Genomic DNA, 26935 nt, shown 5'->3' on the forward strand with positions numbered 1-26935 from the left:
GACCCTGTGGACCATAGCCCGCCAGGCTCCCCTGTCCATGGGATTCCCCAGGCAAGAATACTGGAGTGGGGTGCTATGCCCCGCTCCAGGGGATCTTCCTGACCCAGGGATCAAACCCACGTCTCTAGATGTCCTGCACTGGCAGGCAGATCCTTCGTCACAGCACCGCCTGGGAAGCTCCAGTTCGTTCTTCGTGTGTGGAGATGCAGCGTAGTTCAGGGTGTGGAGTTCTGTCTGCTGCCGAGTTTTGCGGAGTTTGCGGGTCGTTCTGACGGCTCTTTTAGAGTCCTGCAGGGCTTCTTGTCTGTAGTGCAGTGTCCTGTGCAGAGAGTGACGGTTTTACTTCTTGCTTTCCAACTGGGATTCTTTTTCTTTTTCTTGCCTAACTGGTTCAGCTAAGGCTTCCAGCACCTTGTTGAATAAAAGTGGTTAGAATGGGTGGGCACCCTTGTCTTGTTCCTGATTGTAGAGGAAAGGCTTTCAGTTCTACATTGTTGAGAATAATGTTAGCTGTGGGTTTGTCATATATGGCTTTTGGTTTTTTTTTTTAATGTGTTTAAAGCACCTTATGGTTTTGCAGAGCATCTTCATAGACGCAGTATCTTATGTGACCCTCACAGTGACCTGCGTGGTAGGGGTGACGACGCCCGTCTCACGGGGAGAGAGTGGAAGTGGTGGAACACACAGGCGCACTGCTTAGAGCCCCGCAAGAACCTTAGCACTGGGAGTCCCAGGGCTGTGTGCTGATTCCTGAAGGAGAGGACAGTTGTGAGAGTGTAATCTGTTTATTAATAGACATTTAAAAAATAACGTGGAATCGCAAGATTTTCCCTAATTTTTTCAATTTTTAAAATGTATGGTTGCCTTAATGTCTCCAGCTCTACTGATATATTTCTTTCTCTCCATGATCTATGCTGGATATTTGAAGCATGAAATAAAAAGAACTTGGAATAATAAAATGTTAACACTTTTTATGATGAAAATAGTACTGCTTTCAGTGGACAGTTAATTAAGGAAGCCAGGTTGTTGTTGCTTGCTTTTTCTTCTATCTGGTTTAAATGTGTTGAATGGACTGCCCAGCTCCACCTGATCTCACTATAAAACTTGGAAAAGATGTGCTACACTTTGGAGAATAAGACGACAAGAAGGTAAACTAAGCAAGTCGTTTAAGATTCTAAGGAATTTAAAAGTCTTGATCTCCTTTGCACACCTGTAGAGCCCTGTTCTTCCTCCCATGCAGCTCTGCTGTGTTGTATAATTGCCTGTTTTCCCATCTGTGTCTTTCAGAGACAGTTCTGTAAGGCCAGAGACGGTAGTTCTCTGAATGGCTATTAAGTCCAGCTCCAGAAGGTACACAGATGAACCCATGCAGGTTGAATGAATGAACGAACAGATTTTCCTTTCCAGTGTCTGTCTCCAGTTGAGACTTAGTGGTGTTTGCTTGCTTGCCTTGCAGCTTTTTTTTTAACATTCAATTATTTATTTGGCTGCGTTTTGCTCTGTGTCGCGTGGGCGCTCTCGTGCTGTGCGGTCTGAGCACGAGCTCAGTAGTTGTTTTGAGCGGGCTTAGTTTCCCCCGAGGCGCGTGGGGTCTTAGTTCCTGGACCAGGGATTGAACCCAAATCCCGTGCATTGCAAGGCAGAATCCTTCACTGGGCCACCAGGGGAGTCCCGAGCCTAGTATTTCCGATATAAAGAATGCACGTATAGTCGCTGCCCATGGAGTTTCTCCCAGAACCCGGGGGTTACATCAGGGTCAGGGGAATACCACAGGAGTGGGTGGCACAGGGCTCGGGGCTGCTCTGAGGCCTTGTAGGGGCGGCGCAGGAGGCAGCCCAGCCCAGGGTGCGAGGGGCTGTGTTGATGGCGGGATACTGGATGGGAGCAGAGGCCTGGACGGCACCCGCAACCAGGAGAGGAGGCCGTGTGGAAGCCGGGTACCACGCAGCACACGGGGCCTTTGGAGGAGCCACTGTGGCATCTTGGAGTCAGCCTTGCTGATGGCTTGTCCGGAGGTGAAGGGCCTTTAGTGAGATGGTAGCATGGGGTGTCCCGCCCAACCCACCCGATCTTAAAAGGGCCCCTCCTCAAAGCCCCCTTTGGTCCTGGGAACCCTCGATTCCCGGAAAGCCAGTTGATCTTCAGTCACTTTTTGGAGCTGGAGGAGCTATTGGACCTGGCATGCCTCGTGGCCCACCACCTCTACTGGGACCTCTCTCTCCTTTTTCACCTGAGGGTCCAGAGGACCTTGAGTTAAAGTGATATTTTTCAGTGTCTGAGAATGTCCTCAATCTTTTAGCCATCACTGTCTCATTTCATTTCTGTTCCAAACGTGCTTTTTTCAGAGGCATAGTTCTGCTGGTGCGTTGTACACGTGCTCTTTTATTTCCTCTCCTGCCACTGTTGTTTTGTTTTAGTGTTTACTTTTGGCCGCACTAGGACCTCGTTGCTGCGGGGGCTCCTCTCTGGTTGCGGTGGGCGGGCTAGCTGCCCTGCGGCGTGTTGGATCTTCCCAGACCAGGGATCAAACCCCAAGGCCCCTGCACTGGCAGATGGGTTCTTAGCCACTGGACCACTGGAGAGGTCCTCCTGCCACTGTTCTGATGAGAGGCACCAGAACCATAGCCACAAGGAGAGAAAGGGCAGTCAGCGCAGCCTTGCAAGATGTCGTTTCTCTGGAAGGGCAAGGCCGTCTTTTGGAGTCAGAGGACAGACACAGAGCTGCCACTGAGCAAGCATCAGAGGTCAGAGGTCCTTCTGAACAGCTGGCAGGGTTCTCCTGTTGCCTGGGAGAGCTGCCCCACTTCAGGAGCGGAAGCCACCAGAGCCACGAGCTGGTGGAAACACTTCAGGGACCGTTTCGATGAGTTGCTTCTGGCTAAGTGAGGACTAGTGTGTGAGTCTCAGAGACTCCTGGGGCTGCCGTCCAAGGGGAACCCCCAAACTTCCCTGGCCCCTACCTCTAGGAACCCCACCAGGATCTTATGGTGAAGAGCCAGGGAAAATCACCTGGTGCCTCTGGCAGAAGGAAGAGAAGACTGTTTAAAATACACCCAGCGCATTCTTCGTCATAAAGGCGCTTTTCTCTCTGGTGAAAATGCCGTCTGTCTATAGCCTTTATTAAGTTCTGTTTCATCTACGCCTGCTCTGTTGATAGTTATCATCTTAGTGGAGGCTGGATTTTGTCGAACGCTCTTTCTGCATCTGTGGAGATGGTCATAGGATTTATCCCTCGTTTTGGTAATGTGCTGTATTATTACATTGGCTTTGCGTTCCTGGCATAAACCCCAGTTAATCATGGTGTATGCTCCTTGTAATGTGTTGCTGAGTTCAGTCTCCTCGTGTTTTTGATGAGCATTTTTGTGTCTGCGTTCATCGGGGTGTTGGCCTGTGATTTCCTTTCCTTACGGCCTCCTTATCTGGTTATGGTATCAGGGTTACGCTGGCCTCGTGAAGTGAGTTTGGAGTGTTCCCTTCTCCTGTATTTTTGGAAGGGTTTGCGAAGGATCCCTATCAATTCTTCTTTGAATGTCTGGTAGAATTCACCAGTCAATCTAACTGGTCCTGGACTTCTTTTGGTTGGGAGGTTTTTAATTACTGATTCAACTTCCTTTGAGAAGGAAATGGCAACCCACTCCAGTATTCTTGCCTGGAGAATCCCATGGACAGAGGGGCCTGGCAGGCTACAGTCCACGGGGTTGCAGAGTCGGACATGACTGAGCAACTTCACTTTCACTTTCACCTTCCTTACTAGTAATCAGTCTGTTCAGATTTTCTGTTTCTTCATAATTAAGTCTTGGTAAAATATTTCTAGGCATCTATCCATTTCTTCTGGATCATCCAATTTGTTGGCATTTAACTGTTCATAGTAGTCTCTTATGATTCTGTATATCTCTGTGGTACCAGTTGTAATGTATCCTCTTTCATTTCTGATTTTTATTTGAGCCTTCCTTTTTTTTTTTTTTTGGTGAGTCTAGCTAATGGTTTGTCAATTTTGTTTATCTTTTCAAAGAACCGGCTCTTAGTTTTACTGATCTTCTCTATTTGTCTTTTTTAAAAATAGTTTTATTATGTATATATTGGCTGTGATGGGTCCCTTTGCTGCTTGGGCTTTTCTCTAGCTGGCAGAGATCGGGGCTGCTCTCCGGGCGTGGTGTGCGGGCCTCTCACTGCAGTGGCTTCTCCTGTGCTGGAGCACAGGCTTCGGGCATGCAGGCTTCAGGAGTTGTGGCACTCAGGCTCAGGACTTGCGGCTCGAGGGCCCTGGATCACAGGTTCAGTCCTGGAGTTGCTCCACGGCACATGGGATCTTCCTGGATCAGGGATGGAACCTGTGTCTCCTGCATCGGCAGGCGGGTTCTTTACCACTGAGCCACCAGGGAAGCCCGCGATTGTCTTTTTAATCTGTATTTCCTTCACATCCGCTCCGCTCCTTCTTTCCTTCTGCTTTGTTCTTTTTCTAGTTCCTTGAGGTGTAAAGTTGTTTGGGACTTTGTTTCTTGAGGTTTCTGGCTGTGAACATTCCTCTCAGAATAGCTTTTGCTGCAGCCCATGAAGTCTTGTTATATCCGTTTTAAACTCTGTTTTTTCTAATGGAAGTATAGCTCCTCCCACTTTGCTCTGGTTTGCATTTGCATGGGATATCTTCTCCTGTCCCTCCCGTTCGCACTCTGTGTGCCCTTACGTCAGAAATGATCCTCTTGTCGGCAGCACATAGATGGATGCTCTCAATCCATTCAGCCACTCTGTGTTTTTTGATCGGAGAATCCATGCAGTTCATTTAACAATCGACTGTGTTTTGCGGGAAACACTTGGTTTTGCCCCTTCTTGTACTTTCACCTTGGGGTTATCCGTAGCAACAAAGGCCGCGGATTGAGGCCTGCTCTGTACAAGGCAGTGTGCTGGGCGTTCCCCATTTCATTCCTGCTGTAACTCTGTGAGGGGTGCAGTTCTCACCTCGTTTTAGAGGTGAGGACACAGAAGTGTGGAGAGGCTAAATCTCCACGTTTAGCCAGTTTGTGGAGCTGCCCCCGTGTGCCAAGACCCAGACGTGTCCCTGTGAATCGGGGGCCTCCTCCGGGAAGCCCTCTCCCCAGCCCTCTCTGGGCCCCAGCGGCTCCGCTCTGGCCTTGTCCCCCGGGCACCCTGCCCCAGGCTCTGGGGTGGACTCTGCGTCGGAGCGTGTGCCCCCTCCCCACCTCCTGATCATCCCGGTCAGGAGGGAGTCCCTGTTAGGGAGCCCTGAAAAGGGCAAGAGGTGACCACGCCACTTTTTTTCTCAACAGGGAGGACCTGGTTATCTCTGACTTCTGGAGCTCAGCACTAGGTGGGTGCCGTGGGGCTCGGGCTGGAGGCGGCTGGGGTGGGAGGAGGGCCTGACGGTGGGCAAAGCAGGGGATCCAGCCCTCATTGGGTGACGTCTGCTTCACGGCGGGGTGTCCATGCTGGGTTCTAATGCTGACTCCAATCCCCCTTACAACTGTGTGTCTTCCTGCATTAACCCTGGTCCTCAGCTTCTGTATCTGTGGATGGACATGGAAACGTACATATTCTGTAGTGTAACTGTATAAATGAAGTACTTCCTGAAGTGCTCTCGGTGGTGCTTGCCTGCTGCACCGGAGCAGTGGATGTCAGTTGTCACTGTGTTGTTGAAATTTACATTTATCCTGTTCTCTTCCCTGACCGTACATGGCTGTTACAGTCTCTTCCTAAACATGATGGGTGATAACACAAGTATACCATAGTTATAGTCTTTATGGAAGGACTTTTGTTGTTTATTATACATAGTTTTTATTTTTTTTAAGTAATCAGTGACCAGACTTGTGCGCCCTGCAGTGGACGTGCAGAGTCCTAACCACTGGACCACTAGGGAGGTCCCGATATACGTAATTTTTCATGCATAAAGCTTTTTACCAAATTTAAGGTGATGTTCTTAGTGTATATTTCCAGAGGTGGAAGTGGTCAACTTGCTATCCGCTTTCTGGTTGTTTTCCAGAAGGCATTCACTGATCTTTGAGCAGCATGGATGCGGAGAGCCAGCTCTCTATGTAACCTTCTGTGGCCTGGGTCTTATTTCAAGGTGTCCTTGCTGATGAGTCAACATTGGTATCTTATTAACGGGAATAGATAAATGGCTGTTTGCTATTGGTATCTTATTAACGGGAATAGATAAATGGCTGTTTGCTTTTTGTTTCGTTCTGCATACAGTCTGTTCTACTGAATTCAGTACCAGTGACAGAAAAGGAGAGACGAGGACTCACCACCCAGTGAAACGATTTATTTTTCCTTAGTCTCTAGACGCCCCAGCCTTTTTAAAAATTTTTTACATGTTAAATGTTCTTACTCAAGATCATTTTGAGAGCTCTGCTCTTCAGTTCTTCTTTTATTACAAAGGTAGTATTTCAGACCACAATTCCATGTACTGGTTACCTTTTACTAAACTAGGATGAGTTAACACAAGCATTAGATGGACATCGTGGCCATGGATGAACCTGACTTTGGCTTGAAGCATTCCCTTAGTTGAGGCCGTGGGCACCCAGGTGCCGGCCACTGTCAGCTTGGGGTGGGCGCCGCTGCACGCCCCGCGTGTGGCCAGCAGCCCCTTCTCTGGGGAGTGAAGGCTTCCGCGCCCTGCTCCCCAGGCCATGGATGGTTTAGTTCCTGGGTCACAGCGTGCCCTCTGACTGTGCAGGGCCCGCTCTTTCAGAAACCATCACCGGGTGTCTCCGGAAACACCTGGAACAGCTGAGGGCCCCCGAGGGGTCTCTCTCGGAAGCCCTGGGACACCTACATCTCGACGCCCCCCCGGTAGAGGCAGATGCGACCCCTGGCTCCGTCCCGGAAGAGACCCTGGTCCCAGGGACCTGCTGCTTCAAGTGTGTGTGTTACGGCGTCGGGAAGTTCGCCAGCTGCGTCATAGCTAGAAGCCAGCTGGCGTTTTTGCTCCTCCTTCTGGAGCGGTGCCAGGTGAGTCTGTGTCCTCCCTTACCGCCCCCTCCTCCGTCTCGTGCGCACGTTGACTGAGCCACTCGTCGCCCTCTGCAGATCCCCAGGAGTCACTGCTGCGTGTACGACCCTCTGTTTAGTCGACTAGAAATCGCGGTCCTCAACGCCCTGGGCGTGGTGGTTCTCGGGGATAATGAGGTACGTGGTTAGGGGCGCGCGAGGCCCGTCACACAGGGCTGGCGTGTCGCTCCCACGTGGACCTGTGCTGTCCTGTAGCTGGCGGCACCGTGTGCCGTTTGCCTGGTCCTCCTGAGGGCTGTGTGCCCTCTGTGCTCAGTGGTGGGCATGTCGCTGCACCTCCTGAGGGCTGTGTGCCCGCTGTGCTCAGTGGTGGGCATGTCGCTGCACCTCCTGAGGGCTGTGTGCCCGCTGTGCTCAGTGGTGGGCATGTCGCTGCACCTCCTGAGGGCTGTGTGCCCGCTGTGCTCAGTGGTGGGCATGTCGCTGCACGAGGGGAGGAGACGCGGTCTCTGTACCTCCTGAGGGCTGTGTGCCCGCTGTGCTCAGTGGTGGGCATGTCGCTGCACGAGGGGAGGAGACGCGGTCTCTGCACCTCCTGAGGGCTGTGTGCCTGCTGTGCTCAGTGGTGGGCGTGTCGCTGCACGAAGGGGAAGAGGGCGTGGTGTCTGCACCTCGTGAGGCCCTTCTGCTGGGAGGTGCCCCTTCTGGGGGCGGGAGGTTGCAGCCCAGACCCCGGCTGAGTTGTGGCTGAATCCTCAAGTAGTGGGGATCTCTGAGACCTCCGGAAAGAAGGCTCTCCAGAGGGGGCGGCTGGACCCCAAGGGAATGTTTGAAAAGGCCCGAGTCACGATGGGGAGCTGCAGAGAATGACACGGGACACAGTTCCCGAGGGCCCTGCCCCTGCCTCAGTGTCCAGAGCTGTACATACTCACGGGACACGTGTGTTCAGCAGACGTGACTTTTCCGGGTTTCCGGATGTCCCGATTCAGTCTTGGGTAACTCTGTAGCTGTCGCCGGCACCGGGGGTAGCACACAGGGCGACACAGGAGTGTCTCTCCCTTTGGTGCCTGAGGTCGCCACCCCCTCCGCCTCCCGTCGTCTCAGCTGCGTTAACCGTGGTGTCGGGGAACGTGTGCAGGCGGGAGGCGCATGGCGGCCTGGGCGCGGCTGTGTCGTGGGTGAGTGCACGCACACCACTGCACTCATCTGGCGCTGAGCGCGGCTGGCTAGGACTGCCCCCCCCCCCCCACTTGCTGTAAGATGCATGCTCACCCCGTGCATGTTGGACCCCAGGAGGGGAAGCGGAGCGTGTGCGGGGAGCCCACCATCTTCTACATGCCGCACTGCGGGACGGCGCTCTACAACAACCTACTGTGGAGGAACTGGTCGGTGGACGCCCTTTCCAAGGTGGTCATCATCGGCAACAGCTTCGGGGGGCTCGAGGAGAGGTGAGCGGGGGGTGCCGGGGTGAACCCAGTCCTCAAGTCCCCCCTGGACAGAGGGCTGGGCTGTGAGATGTCAGTCTGGGTCACGCTGGGAAGCAGGGTGTCTTTCTGCAAATAATTTCTCCCTTCTCTTAGGGTGGCAGAGACGGCTTTTCTAAATGGGGGAAAACAGTCATTTCTTACAACTAACACAGTATCCTTGGCTTGCTTCACACGCACTGTCGTTTCTCCCTGATGAGACGGGCAGTGACGGGGGCATTTACGCACACCCCCATTAAGTCATCTTGCCTTTCTGTGTCGTAAGGGCAATGAACCTGGTCTCATACTGCCTAATCATGTTTTCAACAATTTTGGTTTCTAGGTTGTTGACGAGGATTCTGCATAAACATTACCCATATGTTGCAAAGGTATCTGCCTGAGTGGAGGGCTGGGGTGGACAGCCTGGGAAGCTGTACTGTCTCTGTTACTGTGGAGAATCCCACCTTCACCTGTAGCGGTGGGTGCTTGTGAGGGTCTGTGGTCCAGAAAGCTATGTTTGAGTGCATCTCCTCATTGTTTCTTAATTTCCTCTGTTCTCAGTATCTGATCCAACTTATGCACTGTCCTTGGGGACTCCATCATTGCACTAAGCACTAAAAATACCTTATTCCTTAGTAACGTTGGGGTGATGAGTAGACCAGGACTCTAGCCCGGGAGGGTGGGGCTCACTGGGCCTGTGAGGCTTGTTTCACTTTTGCATCTTTCTGCTCAGATTCTGACAGGCCTGGAGGAGCTGGCGTTCCCTCAGACCCCAAGGTACATGGACGTGTTTAATGACACCTCTCTCCACTGGTTTCCTGTACAAAAGCTAACACAGCTCCCCACGGACACTTGGGCGTTTCGGGAAGAGCCAGATTACCAGGACTGTGAGGACCTCGAGATCATCAGGAAGAAGACAGAGCCTCCCTGCGCTGACCTGAGCTCGCTGTGAGGGGCCCGTGGCATAGGAACTGCAGGCGCCCTCTCACCAAGCAGCGAGGACGTCAGCTCTGCTGTAAGATGCTGTTTATTCCCCAGCGCGCCCCCGGCAAGCGCGCGGCCTACTTGGCCATGTCGATGAGGCTCTGCAGCGAGGTGGGCACCCAGGTCTTCTCGCCCTGCACAAACACCACGCCGCGGTCGATGTAGATGACGATGCGGCCGAAGGTGTACAGCTGCTTGCCCTCATGCCGCTTCCCGATGACCGGCATGAAGACGATGTTGTGCTCCTCGGCCTTGGTCTCGATGAGGTCCTTGAAGTTCATGGGCACGGCACTGGCGGCCACGCCGATGCCCCGCTGGGCCATGTTCTCAGCCTCGCGCCGCTCCTGCATGGCCTCGTACTGGAAGTCCTTCCTCCGTTCCGTGTGCGTGAGGTAGGCAATGTGCTCGCGCGCACCAGGCTGCATGTAGGCACCTGCGAGGCGTAGGGGTGGGGTCAGGGGCGGGGCGGGGCGGGGCAGGGCGGGCCCACCCACAGAGGCCCAGGCACCACCTGGGCAGGGGTGGGGGGGCGGGGGTGGACAGCTGGCTGCAGCCACGTTAGAATTTATGGTTCATGCCTAATGACCAGAGGTTATTAAACACTCAACAACCCTGACAGTCAATGAGCCTCTGTTCCCCACTTGCTAGAGCTTTCACCCCACATGTCCCCAAAGGCAGCTTTCAGATCCCTGAAACATAAGGCCAACACAATCAATAGATATATCTGGGGGGCTGAAACACAGATGTTGAAGGGTCCCCAAATGCCCAGTGGTAACTGAGGGGTCCAGAGGGGAGAGTTCTAGGGGCTCGTGGTCAGGGTGGCCTAGGAGGAGGTCTGGGGTGTGAGAAGAGAGATGCCCACCAGTGTCCCGGGGAGGCCTGGGTGAGCAGAGGTCAGACACACGTTCACCTCACTAGACACAGTATAGGGTCTGTGTCATCCTGTAATAGGCTAAGCACAAAGAACTGAATAGAAAGTCCAGTCCCAGCTGCCACTCTGTGGCCTTGTCTGTGAAAGACGGTTAGACCAGGTGCTCTGGTGGCTTTGCTTTGCGAGGTGAACGCACTCTTAACTCAGGACTGGCTGACGGGGCCCCCAGACCCACCAGGCAGCGGGACCTCCCGAGAGCTGAGTATTACCCAGGGGTAGGTGGTAACTGAACAGTCAGCTGCTGCCTCCTGACACCGGAGACACCACCTACACTGAGCGCGGTCCACAAACACTAACCCGGCGCCCTGGTCCTTACCGAGACCCGGAAGTGGGGCTTCGCTCCTGGTTTACAGGAGGGACGACGGGGTAACTCCTAAGTGTTAGAGGGGCCACCCAGCTCCGGCCCGGCAGACGCACCGAGAAGCCGCCAGCATGGTGACGAGGTGGACCCGGCTCACGTGAGCCTCGTTCAGGGACAGCGCTCCTCTCAGCCGCAGGAGACGGGGGGCAGCTGTGGGCTAAGTAACTACGTGGAGGGGCTGAGACGAGTCTGCGTCCTGGAGCCCCAGGTGTGAACTCTTGACTCAGTGCGGGGCCCCCACTCACCGACACTGGAGGACACCGCCCTGTTCATGATGTCTAGAGCCTCGTTGAACTTGTCCTTGACGGACGGGTGCGCCAGCACTTGGTCCGAGAACATGGACTTCCAGCCCAGGTACCACTTGGTGATCTCCTCGTAATTGGGGCTGTTGCTCAGCCAGGAGCACAGCACCTGCCCAGAGGAGGCAGGTGAGATGCCAGGGCCCACCGTGGCGGCGAGCGGGAGCACAGCGTCCACCTGCTCGTCTGGGTCCCTGTCTGCAAGCTGGTGGCGCTTGCAGGGTTTCAGGGGCTGAATGGGGTCAGCTCGGCAGTGAAGGGCCCTGCATGTAGACTCTGCGCCTGGGCCTCCCACCCCCACCCTCGGGCCCCCATGTGGCAAGCGTTCAATAAAGGGAGCGCACTGTGGTCCTGCCTGTGCAGTTCCTTCTTGTGTGACCCCAGTCACCCCAGCTGTCCCCGGCTTGAGTGGCTCCTGCTGTCCCCCCGCACCCCACAAGCTGACGCGGGGCTCACCTGCAGCCACTTGGGGAAGAAGTGCTTTTCGAGAAGGCCCACCAGGCTGGAGACAGAGACCATCCCTTCCCAGTCGATGACCCAGTAGAAGGCGTCCATGTGCTGCTGGTGGGGGTTGATGACCAGCTCCCCGAGGCACATCCCTGGAAGAGAAACCCAGCCTCTCAGGTACAGCCACTGTGTCCGCCTTCGAGCTGCTGTTAAAGGTCGAGTTTAAGCTCTTGACGTGACAATTCTTAAAAACTGTTTCCTTCCCTAACCCAGAACTAGCTCTAAGTTTAGAATCCAGTGGGACAAAAGTTTGAGGACCCCTGTGGCTGCCCTGTCACCAGAGGCCCAAACCAGAGCTCAGGAGGCAGACAGAGGCTGACCCGGACGAGGCAGAAAGGCCCGGGTACACTTGGGCTCCGGGCACCTCTCAGGGGACAAGTCTGGACGTGGCTGTGCTGCGGGTGTGTTTCCTCGGCTCCTTACCCAGCTTGGGCACAATGTTCTTGACCATGAAGGCCTCCCAGGAGCCGGGGGTGAAGACGTCTTTCCAGGGCTGGAGGATGAGCTTGGCCGAGGAGTCGCTGGGATGCCACTTCTGCAGGGCGCTGGCCAGCTTGCTGCGGATGGGCGAGTAGAGCGGCTCCAGGCGCGCCTGCATGAGTGGCAGCCACGGGTGGACCCACGAATGGATGGGCACGGTGTCTGTCAGTGGGTTCCAGCTCTCCACCTGCAGGGGGAGCGCAAGGGGCCTGAGTTCATGCAGCCTGTGGGGCGGGCAGACGATGCCCTCCTGGCTGAGCAAGGGTGTGGGGGGCCACAGTCTCCATTACATTCCCCCCAGACAAGGTTATTCACCCACCAGTATACCTACACTATTTGTATTAAGTCTTGGAAACGGTACAATTCTAAGTCATTGAAGAAACCAAGTATATGAATTCCCTACAAAGGGGGCTTCGAGGAACAGCTTCGAGGCTGGAGCTCACGTGACAGCCACTGAAGACAACTGCTCCCTGAGCCCCGGCCCCCCATCCCCACGAGGGCCCACCTCCTTCTGCAGCTTGGGGAAGATGAGCTGCTCCAGGATGTTGTCCAGCACCCACACGGGGATGAGGGGCGCCCAGCTATCTAGGAAGTCCACCATTGGGTCACAGTTCCTCGGCTGCCACTGCGCCACGATGCTCCGGACAAATGGCATCCAGACCTCCCAGATCAGCCTGTGGGCAGGGGGAGGGGTGGAGGGGGGAGGGGGGAGGGGGGTTGTTGCACCCAGCTGGTCCCACTACCCAGGACAAACGGCATCCAGACCTCCCAGATCAGCCTGCAGGCAGGTGGGGGGGGGGGGGGTGCTGGTTATACCCAGCTGGTCCCACTACCCAGGGCCCCCCCGACCCCCGCCCCCACCTCTGGGGCAGGACTGCGGACACCCAACAGCAGGGCCCTCCCGTCAGGAAACCATCGGCTGGCCCACAGCTCTCGTGGCTCCCACTCGGCCTCGGGGCATTTCCTGGGTGTCCCTGCGTCCCTGGCAGGGCAGCTGCTGGCTCACAAGCCCCCAAGGGGTCGTGCACTTCCCCACCTGGGGCTCTACTGCAGAGCCGACCCCTCGCTTGGGTCTGGGCTTCAGCATCACCCTCCCGAGACCTGTACCTCCACCTGCAGAGCCGACCCCTCGCTTGGGTCTGGGCTTCAGCATCACCCTCCCGAGACCTGTACCTCCACCTGCAGAGCCGACCCCTCGCTTGGGTCTGGGCTTCAGCATCATCCTCCCGAGACCTGTACCTCCACCCGCACCCACACATGTGCACACAGGTGGCGCCCTTGCCATCCTCAGCCCGGCTGTATCTGTCCGCTCCGTTACCACCCACCTTGTCCCTTCCTGGAGACTGGCCCTGCCTCACTCCCGGGCGAGCCCAGCGAGGACAGGCAGATCCTCAGCGCACACAAGGGGAGGGCGAGTGGGTGGGCGAATCTAAGTTCCCAGAGCGGCGCCCGCAGGTGCCTGGGGCCCACACAGGCCGAGCCCCGCCGCCCGGCCAGGAGCGCTCTTCCGCCACCCCCAGAAGCACCTGTGGAAGGCGTCCGCAGAGAGGTCCTGCCCGCCGTGCGACAGCAGCTGGTCGTTCTCCAGGAGGCTCTTCCACTGGGAGATGGTCTCGGTGCCGTAGGTGCAGTCCTGAGGAGGAAGACGGCGGCTGAGAGCGGCCGGCCGGCCCCTCGCCCTCCAGACCGTCTGGAGCCCGGGCCGCCCCCAGCGAGAGGCCGCGCGGCGGTCTTCCCTGCCCGCTCACCTTGAGGGGGTCCCACTCCTTGAAGTAGTCCTTCATGAGCGGGTAGACGATGGCCACGGCCAGGTCCACGCGGTCAGACATCCGGTACTCCTCGTAGTACTTGTCCCGCAGCGTCTGGAAGACGCGGGCGCACTCGTCCAGGGTGAGCGGGTCGCTGCAGCCGGGCTGCAGGCGCCGCTCGCACTCCTCCACGAGCGCCAGCACCTCGCTCAGGCTGGCGATGGCCCGCTGCTCCTGCTGCAGCGCGCCCGCCGCCTTCTCCAGCTCATGCGTCAAGTTCACCACCACGTCCCGCTCGTACTGCAGCTGCCGGTCGTTGCGGATGATCTCCTGCTCCGTCAGCTCGATGAGCAGCTGCAGGTTGTGCTCCAGCTCAGGCAGCGCGAAGCCGGGCGCCCGGGCCTCCTTGCCGGGCGGGGGCGGCGGCTGCGCCTGCGGCGGGAGCCCGTCGTCGGGGATGCTGTGCTTGTGGCTGATCTGGCTGTAGCTGTAGTAGACCTTCTGCTCCCGGCCCGTCATGTCTATGACCTGGGGAGGACGGAGGGGCCCGCGGGTGAACGCGCGCCACCGCGCCTCCCCCCCACCCCCGTAGGACACGCACCGAAGCCCGGGGAGGGCGCCACGCTCGAGGGAGCCTGTGAGCACTGCTCAGCGGAGCTGGGGAAGGGCTCAGCAGAGGCCCTGGTCCCGACCACCAGGGACAGGCGGACAAGCCCTCCCCTGGGGCCTCTGGACAGACCAGACGGAAAACTGATGACATACGAATGGGACTATGCTGTTGAGATCAAACTATTTTCATACAAGGGTAGAGGCTGTACCGATTAAAGCAGGCAATAAAACAACAGTCAAAAATATCTTGGTAAAAAATGCACATTCAACAAAAAGACCTGAAAAGATCTACATCACAGGTGTGAAAACTGGTCATTATGGGAAATAACTTTAATACGTTTGCCTCCATTTCACAGTTGTCTAACAGGTGCTGCGCAGTGCACGTAGTAGGAGTTGTTCTGTTCTGTTTTTCAGCATAAAAACGTGAAACACACAAAACCCACAAAGGCGACCAAGGCCATGAGGTGATTTCGGTGTCTGGGGACGACTGAGGAATGAGAGCGGATGGTACTGAACCGAAGTATCGCCGTCACTTCAGTCAAGACCGCGACCCGGGACCCGCTGAACTGGAACCCCAGGAAGACGTTCACCTCCGCTCCAGCCCTCGGGCCCGCCCAGACCCATGGCCGCAGAGGCTCCAGCTGCGACCCGGACGCCGCACTCCCTGCCAGGTCCCCAGCTGACCTGACACCTGACCTTGGAGAACCCACTGAACTCTCAGTTCTGTGACACACACTGACCTCCTGCAGCAGACACCTGTCACCTCTGTCCCCTGGGGCGGTGACGGGAAAGCCTCTCAGTCTGCACATGCCCGGGGCCGAAAATCAAGTCACCATAAGAGGCCACGCGGGGATGCCCGGAGGGCCCCTTCTGGTCAGAGACTGAAAGATCTTCCAGTGCTTGAACCTGGCAACTCCACTTCTAGGAATCGAGCCTTAAGAACTGTCCCCAGCACAGACAAGGCTTTACGCGCAAAGCAACCTGCCCCAGACGGACCCAGAGATGTTCAAGGTCTGGCCACAGAACAGCAGGAACTGGCAGCCCCAGAAAGCTGGGAACGTCAGTCAGTTCAGCCCTGTCGTGTCGGGGAAGGTGGGGGAGGGCGATGACCAGCCTGAGTGCAGGGAATGGACAGAGGCTGCTACACACGATTAAAGCACACGCACACACCCTCCCGCCCCCTGCACAGAAGGCCCGCAGGAACCTTACGAGCCAGTGCTCCGTGACCACCTCTGCTGCGTGGGGTAACTGCGTGTCTCCCAGACCCCCATCCAGGGCTGGCATCTATGGGCACCTACCTTGACCTGAGAAAGCTCCTTCTGGGGAGCGGTGAGCTTTTTGCTAATCCTGCCCTTGGCTTTCAGCTCTTCCACGGTCTTGTAAGAATACTTGGGCTTCTTCTTGCTTCCGCTGGGGTCTTTCCTCCACTGGCTCAGCTCCTTCTGAAATTCCTGAGTCAGAGGGACAGGGTCCATCAGAAGATGAAAGGGCCGCTGAGACCTCCACACGGTTCTGTGCTGAGGACGGTGCTGTCTGACGCTGACCCCTCCGAGGAGGCTGCCTGACACCCACTCCCCACTACAAAGGAGAGACCCTGTCCCCACACCCCCATTTCTGACCACACTGGTTACTCATGTACTGTGTTCCCTGTTGATGGCGGGACACCAGCCTCTGGCCCGTACTGGTGCAGTGTGAGCTCGACCCCTGAACCCCCGGAAGCTGGCTGAGCAAACAAACGAGCAGACAGACCAACCCCGACCGACAGGCGCACAGGACAGCCGGGCCACCTCCCGACCCACCTCCTCGGCCTCTTCTTCCGAGTCGACCACGGGGAAGTCCTGCAGGGACTGGGTGGTGCGCTCCGAGCCGTACGCCCCCACCGCACCTTTGCCCTTCCTCTGCTTGGCTTCGATTGGGTTAATGATGCCTGATGAATTTCAGAGAGACAGACTTGCGGTCACTGCCATCGTGTGGGTGCGCCACGCGCGGAGACCCGCTCCCTGGTCCTTCCATGGGACAGCACGCCGCCCGGAAGGGGAGCCGCTCCTGCACGCCCCACGTGGTCCTGCTGCCGATACCACAGAGCAGTGTGCCAACAGGAGCGCATGCAGGCCCTGAGCGCAGGTCCGCTTCCACCACGGTCACTTACTTAGCGGACGGGAGTATTTATAACTGACCCTGGCCTACCCTGTTCATCTGGAGGCCGATTACTACGGGAAGGATATGTAGATTCTGACCGAAGAAAGGGGGAACCGCCATTTAAACTCCATCTGTTTTCTTATTGTATTGTATATATACACACGCTTCCCCGGTGGCTCAGCTGGTAAAGAATCTGCCTGCAATACAGGAGACCAGGGTTCGATCCCTGGGTCAGGAAGATCCCCTGGAGAAGGGCATGGCAACCCACTCCAGTATGCTTGCCTGGAGAATTCCAGAGACAAAGGAGCCTGTGGCTACAGTCCATGGGGTCACAGAGTCGGACACAACTGAGCGACAATCACTCATCACTCGTGTATTACATTCACATAATATTTCATATTGGTAGTTCCTATCTCCTATGCTTGCTTTGCTCATACTATGCACCTTGGAAATAAATGCATTTTTCTTTTTAAAAAGTTTACAAACAGGACTACAGCATTTCTGTGAAGAACTGCCCCCACCCCGAACTTCCCACCACACCCTTTCCAGCTCGTACTGTTGAGCTCCCAAATAGAACAGCCTTCACTCTCATTCCAGGCCACCTGTCCAGTCTTCACTCAGGTCCATGGATGTTTCATGCAGCTAAGTTACCTATCCTGCCCCTTTGTGAGCAGAGCCCAGGGACAGTAACAGGAACAAGGAGAGGGGGCTGTGGTGTGGAGACCGCTTCCAGAATAAGGAAGCTGTGGGGGCTGACCGGGGCAGGAGTTGTCAGCTAACCCAATCCCTGCCAATCTCCTAAACTGTAGCTTATCTACAACCTAGGAGAAATTGTCTGATTTTTAAACACTGGCAATTGATCTGACTTTTTAGAAACACTGGGCAGGCCAGAAAAAAACTTGTTTTCAGCCCATCAGGCTGTATTAAGCCCGACCACTCCCTCATGCTGAAATACGGCATTTTATGTAACTTGAGTTTTGATAAAGTGCGGAGCTTAGAGCACCACTGTCACACGCTGGCAGAAAAGCAACAAAGCAGAGAAAAGGCAGAGCGCGCCCTCCCTGCCCCTGCCTGCCCACCCCGAGCGCCCACGGGCAGGGCACCACACCTTGAGCGTTCTTCCCCAGGCCCCTTCCAGGCACGTAGCCCATTTTCTGAAGAAGCTTCTGTCCGATTCCTTTTGTGTGTCTTTCCCAGCTGCCGAAATCCATGAAAGACTTGGTTCCTCCTGCAAAACCCTTCTGGCTGGGCTTAAAATTGCCACCCTGAAAACAAAGAAGGAAAAACCTAAGCAAGCAAGCTTGGCTGATGGGACCATGGCCGGGCAGTCACAGAGCACTGTGAGGAGTATCCTATAAACCACAAGGACACCAGTGATGTCTCCGGACAGAGCCAAGACTGCCTGGTACAGCCACCCCGCGGGAAACCTGCTCCCACAGGGAGAGGCCCACACGACCGGCCTCCAGCAGAAAGCCCCTGCCCCCCAGCAGATGCCAGGGCCACAGCGACCTTCTGGGGACATTACTAAGGTCACAGCCCTTCAATAAGGATGCTACCGTTTTTAATTTCTTCGGTCCGAAATCCTTAGGAAATTCATCCTGCTTCACGGGTTTCTCTTCATCATCGGAGTCCTCCAGCTCCGCCTCCTCTGCTGCCCCTTTCTTGAGCCCCGCGCTGATGAAGTTGACAGGGGCTGAGTAGTCGCGGGCCCTGCGGGCAAACAGAAGGTCCAGGGGGTCTGTAAGAACTCTCTCAGGCCAACGTCATTGGCCCGAGAGCTCCTTAGAGCAGACCTTGTGGGATCCATTTTAAAAGAGCAGCGCTGACTCCTATCATCAGTGCCCCAGACCCGGCTCGACACTTTGACCTGATGTCTCAACTCTGTGACTTCAGACTTACCAATGACAGCATAGAGTTGACTAAAAATTCTAAGTATGATGTGACTGTCCACCCCTCATTTAATACATTAAAAAAAAACAAAAACTATAACTTGAGGACTTACCTGGTGGTCCAGTGGTTAAGAATCGGCCTGCCCACACAGGGGACAGAGGTTCAGTCTCTGGTCTGGGAAGATCCCACACGCCATGGGCAACTAAGCCCATGTGCCTTCTAGCCCATGCTCCACAACTAACGAAGCCGCCAGGATGGGAAGCCGATGCCTGGCAACTAGAGAGCAGCCCCGTCTCAGCTAGAGAAAGCCCACGCGACAGAGACCCAGTGTGGCCAAGAGTTAATATTAAAAAACAATAACTTGGTAAATTCAGTTAAGGCAGGAAAGGTTTAAGAAATAAAGCCTGTTAATATTACTAGTAAAATGGAGGAACACATTCAAACATCAGTAATCATAATAACTGATGATAATAAACATAAATCGGAAGTCGTCAAACAGGAGATAGCAAGAGTGAACACTGACATTTCAGGAATCAATGAACTAAAATGGACTGGAATGGGTGTATTTAATTCAGATGACCATTATATCTACTACTGTGGGCAGGAATCCCTTAAAAGAAATGAAGTAGCCATCATAGTCAACAAAGGAGTCCGAAATGCAGTACTTGCATACAACCTCTAAAGTGACAATGACCTCTGTTCGTTTCCAAAGCAAACCATTCAATATCACATTATCCAAGTCTATGCCTCGACCAGTAATGCTGAAGAAGCTGAAGTTGAAGAACAGTTCTATGATGATCTATAAGACTTCTAGAACTAACACCAAAAAAAAGATGTCCTTTTCATCATAGGGGACTGGAATGTAAAAGTAGGAAGACAAGAGACACCCAGAGTAGCAGCCAAGTTTGGCCTTGGAGTACAAAATGAAGCAAGGCAAAGGCTAACAGAATTCTGCCAAAAGAACGCACTGATCATAGCAAACATCCGTTTTCAACAACACAAGAGACGACTCTACACATGGACATCACCAAATGGTCAAAACCAAAATCAGATGGATTATATTCTTTGCAGCTGAAGATGGAGAAGCTGTATACAGTTAGCAAAAACAAGACCAGGAGCTGAGGAACACATTACAAAATTCAGACTTAAATTGAAGTAAGTAGGGAAAACCATTCAGTATGACCTAAATCAAATCCCTTAATGATTATACAGTGGAAGTGACAAAGATTCAAAGGATTAGATCTGAAAATCTAATCTCCATGGATTAGATCTATGGATTGCCACAGATTAGATCTATGGATTGCCACAGATCTAATTAGATCTATGGATTGCCAAAGATTGCCATAGATCTAATTAGATCTATGGATTGCCATAGATCTAATTAGATCTATTAGATCTCCAATAGCCTCAAGAACTATGGATGGAGGTTCGTAACGCTAAACAGGAGGCAGTGATCAAGACCATCCCCAAGAAAAAGAAATACAAAAAGACAAAATCGATGTCTGAGGAGGGCTTACAAATAGCTGAGAAAAGACAAGCAAAAGGCAAAGGAGAAAAGGAAAGACATACCCACCTGAATGCAGAGTTCCCAAAATAGCAAGGAGAGATAAGATAGCCTTCCTAAGTGAACAATGCAAAAGAAATAGAAGGAAACAATAGAATGGGAAAGACTAGAGGTCTCTTCAAGAAAATCAGAGATACCAAGGGAAATTTTTGTGCAAAGATGGCCACAATAAAGGACAGAAATGGTATGGACCTAACGGAAGCAGAAGATATTAAGAAGAGGTGACAAAAATACACAGAAAAACTATACAAAAAAGATCTTCATGACCCAGATAATCATGATGGTGTCACTCACCTAGAGCCAGACATCCTGGAATGCAAAACCAAGTGGGCCTTAGAAAGCATCACTACGAGCAAAGTTAGTGGAGGTGATGGAATTCCAGTTGAGTTATTTCAAATGCTAAAAGATGATGCTGTTAAAGTGCTGCACTCAATATGCCAACAAATTTGGAAAACTTAGCAGTGGCCATAGGACTGGAAAAGGTCAGTTTTCATTCCAATTCCAAAGAAAGGCAATGCCAAAGAATGCTCAAACTACCACACAATTGCTCTCATTTCACATGATAGCAAAGTAATGCTGAAAATTCTCAAAGCCAGGCTTCAGCAACAGGTGAACTGTGAACTTCCAGATAGTCAAGCTGGATTTAGAAAAGGCAGAGGAACCAGAGATCAAATTGCCGACATCTGCTAGATTATAAAAAAAGCAAGAGAGTTCCAGAAAAAAACATCTACTTCAACATTATTCATTACACTAAATCCTTTGTTGTGGATCATAACAAACTCTGGGAAATTCTTAAGAGACAGGAATACCAGACCACCCAACCTGCCTCCTGAGAAATCCGTACGCAGGACAATAAGCAACAGTTAGAACTGGACATGGAACAGTGGACTGGTTCCAAACTGGGAAAGGACTATGTCAAGGCTGTATATTGTCACCCTGCTTATTTAACTTTTGTGCAGAGCACATCATGCAAAATGCCAGGCTGGATGAAGCACAAGCTGGAATCAAGATTGCCGGAAGAAGTATCAATAACCTCAGATATGCAGCTGACACCACCCTTATGGCAGAAAGTGAAGAGGAACTGAAGAGCCTCTCGATGAAGGTGAAAGAGGAGTGAAAAGGTTGGCTTAAAGCTCCAGCTTCAAAGCTTAAAACTCAACAATCGGCTCTTAGGAGTAATGGAAATAAAAACAAAGATAAACAAGTGGGACCCAATTAATCTCAAAAGCTTTTGCACAGCAAAGGAAACCATAAACAAAATGAAAAGACAACTCACAAACTGGGAGAAAATATTTGCAAAAGATGCGACCAACGAGGGATTAATCTCCAAAATCTACAAATAGCTCAGGCGGCTCAATATTTTTTTAAAAAACCCAATCACAAAAGGGGCAGGAGCCCTAAATAGACATTTTCCCAAAGATACACAGCTGGCCAAGAGGCAACTGAAAAGAAGCCCGACATTGCTAGTAAGAGAAATGCAAATCAAAACTTCAGTAAGTATCACCTCACACCAATCAGAATGGCCACAATCAAAAATTCTACAAACAACAAACGCTACAGAGGGCGGGGAGGAAAGGGGAGCCCTCCTGCACTGCTGGTGCCGCCACTGTGGAGACGGGATGAGATGCCCTAGAAGACTAAAAGCAGAGCCACCGTTCGATCCAGCAATACCACTGCTGGGTACACATCGTGGGAAACCATGACTTGAAAAGATACGTGCACCCCACGACCTCCCGGGTGGTCCCGTGGTTAACAGTCAGCCTTGTGATGCACGGGACGCAGGTGTGATCCTTAGCTGCGGAAACTTACATCCCACAAGATGCAGGGCAAGTCAGTCCTCACACCACAACTATGGAGCTAGACCCAAGGCAGCCAAATAAACACTGAAAGAGAAAGACACAGGCACGCCAGTACCCAGTGCAGCACCATCTACCACGGCCAGGACGCGGAAGCGGCCTAAATGTCCATCAGCGGGTGAACGGATACGGGGGTGGCACAATCACACACGAGGCAGTATTGCTTGGTCATCAAAGTGATGAAACAGTGCCACCTGCAGCAGCACACACGGGCCTCGCGACCACGTCACTAAGTGACGGTGACAGAGAAAGACAAACGCGTGGTGTCACTCATCTGTGGAATCTAACTTTTAAAATCACACAAATGAACTTGATTCCAAGACAGGGACAGACTCACAGATCTCGCAATCAAACTTATGGCTGCCAAAGGGAAAATGTGGGGGAAGAGATAAGTTAGAGAGATCAGGGTTAACACACACACGCGCGTATGAAACAGACAAGGGCCTACTGTGTAGCACAGAGAACTCGACTCAACATTGTGTAACAGCCTATATAGGAAAGGTGCCTGAAAAAGAGCGTCTCTCCGTGTATGTATATGTGTATATTTATAAATAGAAGCACATGCATATAACTGACTCGCTTTGCTCTACACATGAAACACAACATTTAAGTAAACAATACTCTCTGCCCCCACCCCCCCCGCAAGAAATTTGTTTCAGACACTATTTCAAGTATAAAAATCAAATAAGAAAAGACACTTTCATAAATCAAAATCATAAATATAATACATTTAAGGGAGATTATATGAACGGAAAGTATATTAGCAATTTTATCAATCATTCTTAGAAAAGCTTGTGTTCATTAAATGTATTTATGAAAACTAAAATAGCTAAGAAATTAACTGTGTGAGATGGAAAGTACTAATTTTATCCGATCGCTTCAAGAACAGTACTTACAGCAAGTTCTTAATCACAGCTCCCCTTTGTATAAACTGGAGCTGACAGCTCTGTATTGTGTGGTTAAAGGGAGAGCGAAAAGAATCCAATGAAAAAGCCCAGGAATACTGCAACATAAGGTGATGCTTTCTAAAATGACTGACCTAGTAAATAAACATCCCTGTGGCAGTAAGATCCATAGAGGAATTTTCCCCTAAGAGATGCCATATGAGAGCCCAACTCCAGATCGGACAGACCCCGATTCTCACAGCTCAGCTGCGTGACTCGCTGCTGTTCCCTAATCTGTGAAACTTACCCCGTTTTACACCTGGTGCCTCTCTCAGAAGGTCAGTGAGACCATGCCTGTGAGGAACCCGCAGGTCCTGGCTGCTGTTACTATCTTACGATCGTACATTCCTGCCCTGTGATCCATACTGTCCACTGTTAACATTTCTTGCCAGATGAAAAGAGCCTGAACGGATCTCTGCTCTTTCTCCCCAGTCTCTTTTGTGAAAAATGTACAGTCTCAACGGGCTGGAGAATCTAGGCTTCAGGTGGGGACACGCAGACAAACCTCAGTCTGTACACACTCTGCTCAAGCGCGCTGCAGCTCCCACACACGACTTCACACCAAGGGGGAGGCGGCTTTCAGCCTGAACCCCCAGCCTGTGGCTGCCCTCCCGGCCCAGTCTCCACCACGTATCCTCGGACACCGCCCGGGCCTCCTCACACAGCCCCGCTTCCACTGTGGCTTCACAGGGTCCTCTGCACACATACTCCCCACGCCATGTCTCACCCCGTCTGCACAGACCACAGTCCCCTTCTCTCCCTCTCCCCCGTCTCCCCACAAGACCGCTCACACCCTCCTGGATGCCCTGCTCCTCTCATCAAGGGGCTCTGCTCCCTCCTGCCCCCCACCACTCAATCTTCCCTGACCTCCCAGAACAGGTCAAACACGAGGAAAAGTACCCCCTCTCCAGTCCTATGTCAGTTACAAACTTCCATTTGTAAGCCTGCCTCCATCCTCCGGGGTCTGGGCTCCTGGAAGGGAAGGACTGGGGCTACAGCACAAGGCTTTAGATACATGATCGCTCACTCATGATCGGTCAGTGAGAGAGCAGCGCTCTGTCCGAAGGAGGAACTGGGCTCCTTGGCTGAGGTCACAGCTAAAGGGCTCGGGGAGGCCAGGAGAGAAGCGTACTTAGCGGGGTAGCTCCCCAACGCCTGGGGAAAGCGGTCCGCGCCAGCCATACCCCAGCCATACCGTTTGCCTCCAAAGCTGGGCCTCTCCTCATCCGAGTCTCGCTCTGCCCACACTCCGTAGGTGGCCTCTTCCTTGGTCTGCCAGTGGCGCTGCCGGTTGGGGTTGAATTCATTCTGGAGATCCCAGTCGGTGATCTCGAAGTTCTCCCGCTCGTCCTCGTCATCGTCCATGTGGCCTTCCCCGTCCCGGTACAGGTGGGACAGCGACATGGCCCGTCACTGAAGGGAGGCAGAGAAAAGGCACAGTCTGTGACAAGTCCTGGGGGCGGCAGCAGCAGGCTGCCCTGTTAGCTGCCACTCCCTGCTGCCCTCACAATTTCCCCCAAACTAAAATCCAGTGAAGTCACTGGTACAATTCAATAAAGCAGATGCTAAAAACGTATTTTAGAAAACAGGTACCAAAACAGAATAAAAAAGACCAGTCCCAACAGTCCATGTGGTTAAGCACACACTTCCTTCTCAATGTTGTCAAACATCACCCACACTCACATACACACAAACCATGCAAAAACAGCTTAAGGATGTTATTCTACGGATGGCTGCCTCACAAATGAGGCAAACATCTTCCTGGATGTTATTTTTTTCTATTGCTGAGTGAAGAGTTTCATCTGGACTTATAACAGCTGAGCAAAGTGATTTCTTTTTCTTAGAAAACACTTAAATATGACCCTCAGGTTTTCCTCCCCAGACAGGAACCTCTTTTGATTATGAAAAGGACCTTAAAACAGCACACGTCTGTGAACCCGAATGCAGCCATCAACTCAGGGGAGCTGGGTGATGAGATTCAGCTGTCTCTTAAGTGGATTAACTACAGTACCAACCTTAGAGAAGGCTTGTGAGGCAGAATCAATGAGATGGCTCTTTCAAGACACTTAGCTCACAGTAACCGCTTGTTACGCTAGTCCCAGGATTAGGTCTATGGCCCCTCCTATTACTGGATTAGCATGGAGCAAAGTGATGGTGAAAACAGGTGCTGAAATCACACAGCCCGAGTTCAAATCCCCGCTCTACCTGGTACTCAATGCATGAATATTAAACGCAGACCAAGTGCCAAGCATGGGCACCACAACGCAATGCATTACATGCATGACAGCGCTGGGACCTCCGTCTAGCAGCTGCCAAAAGCAGACTTCAGGGACGGCCAACTCGCAACACTTCTAAGGCGAGTTCAAACTCTGGTCAGCTCTGTGGGAAAGTTTTCCCTACTTACTCTTCTCAACTCACTGGTGCAATGGTTGGGTCCTGCCGGTCCCAACGTCATACACGCGCAAAAAAGGGGGGAAATACTCTCAGAGGAGGCGGGGTGTCCCAGTCGCCGATCACCGCTGCCTCCTCGGGCACAGGGCATGGTAAAAAGCACGGAGCTGTCACGAGTTACAGAGCCCCCAGGAGGTGCTAAGTAAGCCCTTGCTGGACGCTTCAGGCCGATAATCTAACATAGGCATCAAGACACCTCTACGAGGGAGATACTGCTAGCGCCTTCGAACTTCAGACTTAAGTAAAGCGAGGCTGAGAAATTAACTTCCCTAGGTTCCACGGCTGGTGAGGCTGGAAACCAGGTGGAACTGCAGCCAGGGCTCGGCGTCTCCCTGCCGCGCCGTCCAGGCCCCGCGGTGGAGGATCGGTGTCCAAGTCGGCCCGGAGACCCCGAGCGGCCCCACTCCCTCCCCGCTGCGGCCGCGCTGTCTGGAAAGGGGAAGAGCGACCGGCGAGGCCGAGGCCCGCTTCCGCGAGCCAGAGCAGAGCCCCCTCTCCTACTGACACAGACTCCCCCGCGTCCCCTGTCCGTCCACTCCCGGGCCCAGCTCACCTCTCTCCGGCTCAGCGGACCGAACTCAGCGCCCCACTTGGTGCGAGAAACGCGCCACTAAGGCGCCGGAACGCGGGTGCGGCGCACCAGAAATGACATCACGTCAGCGGATATGACGCGCTCGTTGCCATGGCAGCAGTGGGACGCTACGGTGGCTTTGGATTTAGAGCATTTGCGTTATTGATACGGTGAAGGTTTTCGCGGCCGAGAACGGCTAAGGGTTGTTTTGTTGTTGTTGTTTTTTGTCGCGCCCACTTCGTGGTGACGCCCGCCTCTGACGACTGGTACGGACGTCGCCGAGCCACCCTGGCCGAGGGAGACTCCTTTGTCAGCCTGAGATTCTAAATCTGCAAAATGGGGATATAACACTAGCTCCTGGGAGAGTTGTGCATGAGACATTTGCGGTGGGGTGGGGACGGGACATGAAGGTCAAGACTGTCTCCTGGATCTTCGGGTCTCTCAGTATAAGCACACTCGTGGGCCCGGAGCGGTTGCCTTATACAGGAGTTTGATTAAGTGATGGATTAAATATAGGGCAAACTCTAGAACTCCCAAGTATTCTGCCAGGCAATCTCTGCATTCTCTTCCTTTCCAACAGGTTGGTAAATAAATCCGTTCACTGATCTAATAAAAATGTACCGAGTGCCTACAATGTGTTAAGCTCTGGGGATCAAAGGAACTGACAAGCAGGGACACTCCTAGAGAACCCCTCACCAGCTCTGGATTCCGCGTCAGCACACAGGCTCTAGAGTTCCAATCTCAGCTCCACGACTTAACTGTGAACCCAGGCAAGGCATTGATTACCTTTCTTGAAGCAAAATGGTTGCGATAAAATAGGTAAGCAATTAAAACTGTACCTGGTACATAATAGATGCTTAGGGAGTGTTAAATGCTAATTTTACCTTTTATTTTCTCTCACTCTATCTGTATGATGAAAAGACCTAAGCTCAGTTCAGTTCAGTTCAGTCGCTCAGTAGTGTCCGAGTCTTTGCGACCCCATGGACTGCAGCACACCAAGCCTCCCTGTCTATCACCAACTCCCCGAGTTTACTCAAACTCATGTCCATTGAGTCGGTGATACCATCCAACCATCTCATCCTCTGTCGTCCCCTTCTCCTCCCAGCTTCAATCTTTCCCAGCATCAGGGTCTTTTCAAATGAGTCAGTTCTTTGTATCAGGTGGCCAAAGTA

The 26935-nt window shown here is 53.1% G+C and overlaps 2 protein-coding genes across 5 annotated transcripts in view; one reads left to right on the forward strand and one right to left on the reverse strand.

Moving 5' to 3' along the window:
* SRRD (SRR1 domain containing) overlaps positions 1 to 16972 on the forward strand; it is a 31484-nt gene extending 14512 nt beyond the window's left edge. The window contains exons 2-8 of one of the 2 annotated variants that reach the window (XR_003030064.2): positions 5286 to 5326; positions 6707 to 6966; positions 7045 to 7143; positions 8260 to 8414; positions 8773 to 8818; positions 9163 to 9805; positions 14763 to 16972. Coding sequence is in view for 1 of the 2 variants with exons in the window: in XM_015475568.3 (XP_015331054.2) it covers positions 5286 to 5326; positions 6707 to 6966; positions 7045 to 7143; positions 8260 to 8414; positions 8773 to 8818; positions 9163 to 9381 (820 nt within the window). In the remaining variant the exon portion in view is untranslated. Of the gene's footprint in view, positions 1 to 5285; positions 5327 to 6706; positions 6967 to 7044; positions 7144 to 8259; positions 8415 to 8772; positions 8819 to 9162; positions 11353 to 14762 lie in introns of those variants that run through there. The other variant, XM_015475568.3, reaches the window with a different exon arrangement.
* TFIP11 (tuftelin interacting protein 11) lies at positions 6257 to 25804 on the reverse strand. 3 transcript variants are annotated; one of them, XM_005218059.5, is made up of 13 exons: positions 24757 to 25804; positions 23937 to 24154; positions 18044 to 18197; positions 17596 to 17752; positions 16148 to 16275; positions 15647 to 15799; positions 13740 to 14267; positions 13518 to 13624; positions 12497 to 12665; positions 11935 to 12178; positions 11461 to 11603; positions 10951 to 11116; positions 6257 to 9846 (listed from the first exon to the last, which is right to left on the reverse strand). In XM_005218059.5, the coding sequence occupies exons 2-13, from the start codon at positions 24143 to 24145 to the stop codon at positions 9491 to 9493; spliced, it is 2514 nt and encodes an 837-aa protein (XP_005218116.2). In that variant the 5' UTR covers positions 24146 to 24154; positions 24757 to 25804; the 3' UTR covers positions 6257 to 9490.
* Between the last annotated feature and the right edge of the window lie 1131 nt (positions 25805 to 26935).

This window comes from Bos taurus, chromosome 17 (genome assembly GCF_002263795.3).
Source record: "Bos taurus isolate L1 Dominette 01449 registration number 42190680 breed Hereford chromosome 17, ARS-UCD2.0, whole genome shotgun sequence".
Classification (NCBI taxonomy): Eukaryota; Metazoa; Chordata; class Mammalia; order Artiodactyla; family Bovidae; genus Bos; species Bos taurus.